General features: G+C 41.5%; 1 protein-coding gene across 1 annotated transcript; it reads left to right on the top strand.

Moving 5' to 3' along the window:
- Nucleotides 1-1,104: 1,104 nt before the first annotated feature.
- Nucleotides 1,105-2,273, top strand: LOC115666435 (transcription factor MYB4-like). The gene is made up of 3 exons (XM_030588161.2): nucleotides 1,105-1,474; nucleotides 1,604-1,733; nucleotides 1,846-2,273. The coding sequence occupies exons 1-3, from the start codon at nucleotides 1,333-1,335 to the stop codon at nucleotides 2,159-2,161; spliced, it is 588 nt and encodes a 195-aa protein (XP_030444021.1). The 5' UTR covers nucleotides 1,105-1,332; the 3' UTR covers nucleotides 2,162-2,273.
- The last annotated feature ends 1,080 nt before the right edge of the window (nucleotides 2,274-3,353 follow it).

The following is a 3,353-nucleotide window of genomic DNA, read 5'->3' as shown; positions in this document are numbered from 1 at the left end:
ACCATGGATGATGATCCGCTTTATCCCGGTATCGCCAATCGGAGCCTCCGGATCCAATTCGCAATCTCTCGGCATAACGTCTTCACTTTGTGGAAGTACTGAGCGACCGTCATGTCGCGTTGCGCCATCGACAACAACTCACTTTCTAAGAGTTGGAGCTTCGTATCGTTCTTCTTAGAGAACAGCTTGGCGAACGTATCCTAAGCTTCTTTGGGAGTTTCCGCATCTCGGATATGCTCCAGCACATCCTCTTCAACTGTCGTCTTCAAAACGAACATGGCTTTGCCCGCTTTAATCTTCCACTTCCGCAATGTCCCATTCGCATCTTCAGCCTCCAGTTGTCTCACATCGTTTCCATTGACAACCTCCCACAAATCCTGGCCCTGCATATAAGACATCATGCAGGTAGACCAAGAATTGTAGTTTTGGTTGCTGAGCTTCTTGATTCCGCCAACGACTTGAAGATCACCCATCTTGGCAATAGAGATGCTCACAAAATACCCAGAACCTGGCTCTGATACCAGATTGTTGAAAAAGAACAAGCGGCAAGTATGGTTCAATAACCTCTAAAGAGAGCAAAGAGTAGAAGAGGACACACACGAAAAATTGCTGCTGAAAAACTCTCGTACTTTTTATTCAACAGATCACAAGCCTGAAAACAGGCATAACATCAAAAAACTATTCAGCAAGAAAATAACAACAGGATAACAATAACAAAGACCCACTAACATATCTCACTAACTAAAACGTGTAGAAACAAACCCATACAAACTAGGACTCCACTACTACATTATCGAAGACATGTAAAACTGAAATTTGACCACTTCAACACTACTTCAAGTGCTGGTGTTGTGTTTATTCAATATCACATTACATTCTCTCTCTTTCCCATTGGGGTGCCATACGCCCATAAGAAACCTACTTAATGCAGCAAAACTCAGGCAGTTGGAAGTATAAAAAAAAAAAAGAGACGAGGGAATGTGAGCTCCAGCAAAAGGGACAAAGTCCTGCACAAGATTCTCTCTCCCTCTGTTTTCTTTCTTTTACTCAATCATAAACCGCAGAGAAAAGAAAAAGAAAATGAGAAAATCGCTTGCTGGGCAGCCTCACACACACTCTCTCTCCCAAACCCATCTATAAATGGTTAGTTGGAGTCTCTGAAGAAAGGTAGCTAGATTAGATAGATACAGGGGACCCCATTTCTCTCCACTCTGCAACATGCACATCAATTCTTCTTCCAACACTTAACCTCTATCTCTCTCCCTCTCTCAGACACAAAACACAAGGCCTCATATTCAGTGCTTGAGTTGGGGTTGCCTGTGCACACTAAGCATGCCGACGACACCAACAAGAAGTCAGTACTCGAAGAGAGATGCTAACAGAGGAGCATGGACTTCTGAAGAAGACCGAAAGCTAGCTCAAGTAATAGAAACCCATGGCCCAAGAAGGTGGAAGCTAGTTGCAGCTAAAGCAGGTATATGGGTTTGTTGACAATGTTTAATGCAATGTCCCATTTCATTCACGACCACTCTAGATCCTTCCTTTTTTAAGGTAATTAGGACCCATGTGAGTTTGAATTGAGTTTTTCTGTTTTTTGGTGTAGGCCTCAATAGATGTGGGAAGAGTTGCAGATTAAGATGGCTGAATTATCTGAGACCCAATATCAAGAGAGGCAACATCTCAGACCAAGAAGAGGACTTGATTTTCAGGCTTCACAAACTCCTAGGAAACAGGTGGACTTTCTCACCAGAATCACAGCTTCTTGCAACAACTGATTACCCATCTTGCCAGAATTCAATGACTGGTTGAATTAATTTTTTTTCTTCCTTTTGCAAACTATTTCAGGTGGTCCTTAATCGCTGGAAGGCTGCCAGGTCGGACAGATAACGAGATCAAGAACTATTGGAACTCTCGTTTGAGCAAAAAGATAAAGCAGAAGGAGTACCAAAGCAAATTGCTCCAGCCGGATCAATCTCAGGACATGAGGAATAATGCGACGGCGATGCATAGTACGGCGGGCAACGATGGAGGTACATCAAAGAGAGAGGAAGAGATGAAAACCGACTTCTCTAGGGTTGACTTCCTTGATAGCTTCGATGAGGGTCCTCTCAACTTGGAATGGATGAGCACATTTTTGGAAATGGATGAGAGTTGGTTTTGATTTGCCAAAACTGTAGATTTTCTTCTTTTCCCCCCAATTTATGATAAGCAATGATTGGGCAGTCCAACATTTAGATTCTACCACCCCATAATGGAATGGTATTTTTCAGGCAGGGAATGGTAGTTTTTGTAGGAATTTATGGGGAAACTGCCAAGAATGTTACTCTTTTGTTGATACCGCTTGGCAAATCTTGCATATTTACTCAAGCTAGGTGTTCAACACGTCTAGGGTTGGATCATTTTCTTATCTTTTGGCAGAACTTCTTGCTCTAGAATATGACATCATATTGTAATGGCATATGTTGATTCCTCCAAAGACCCTAAAAGGTATCAATAAAATGTGCCAATTAGTATTAGCGTTCTTCATTGGAGTGTTCGAGTGTTTTCCCAGAAGTTCACTCAATTGTAAACTGCACCAACATTAATTTATCCTAAAGTGTGGATCTTTAACCAAGGTTGACAACCATGTGCTATTTTCTTAATTGTCTAGTGTTTCCATGATTGATATGGACTTATGATCTTGCCCACGCACTAGTTTATGTCGATTTTGACTGTAACTATAAAGTAAACCTCGCGTGAGTCTGATGGAATGGTCCAGTTTTCCATGGACCCGCAAGCCCGACCTCGGCAACAGGGCAAGACAGAAGAAAAATACAAGACTCCATCAATGGTTTGGTCCCAATTATCAAAAGCAGACAACTATTGTTGTCATCGCCTAAAAACCAATTTAGCTGAGCAGATTTTGGCCAAAATTTGTACGGCCGTCAGGTTCCATCATTAACAGATAGAAAAATCTCTCTCAAAAGATGTTGTCAAGCTACAGACAGCAATCATCAAAGTGGCAAAGGCCACTCAGTCTCATTATTGGAGACAGATTCAGAAATGTTCCATCCGTGAACAGAGAGAAAAAGCTCCCTCAAAAGATGTTGTCAATATACAGAAAGCAATCATCAAATTGGAAAAGGCCAATCAGTCTCATTATTCGAGATACAGATTCCGAAATGAAATAGTAAAACGGGTAAAAAGAAGAATCTTGATTTGTGGGTATAGAGATTAGTAAATCACGATAACAGAAGGGTCCAGAGATTAAACAAGCTTAAGTCAATATGGATGGAAATTTTGTTTCTTTTAACTCAGGAGCACGAGCAGCGACACCCGTCTACATGGATGAGCTTTTATATCAGAGAACAATG

The sequence above is a fragment of the Syzygium oleosum genome, unplaced genomic scaffold (assembly GCF_021117445.2).
Source record: "Syzygium oleosum isolate NSW1041296 unplaced genomic scaffold, Sole_v2.1 Sole_v2.21, whole genome shotgun sequence".
NCBI lineage: Eukaryota > Viridiplantae > Streptophyta > Magnoliopsida > Myrtales > Myrtaceae > Syzygium > Syzygium oleosum.
This window is presented reverse-complemented; position numbering and strand designations above follow the sequence as displayed.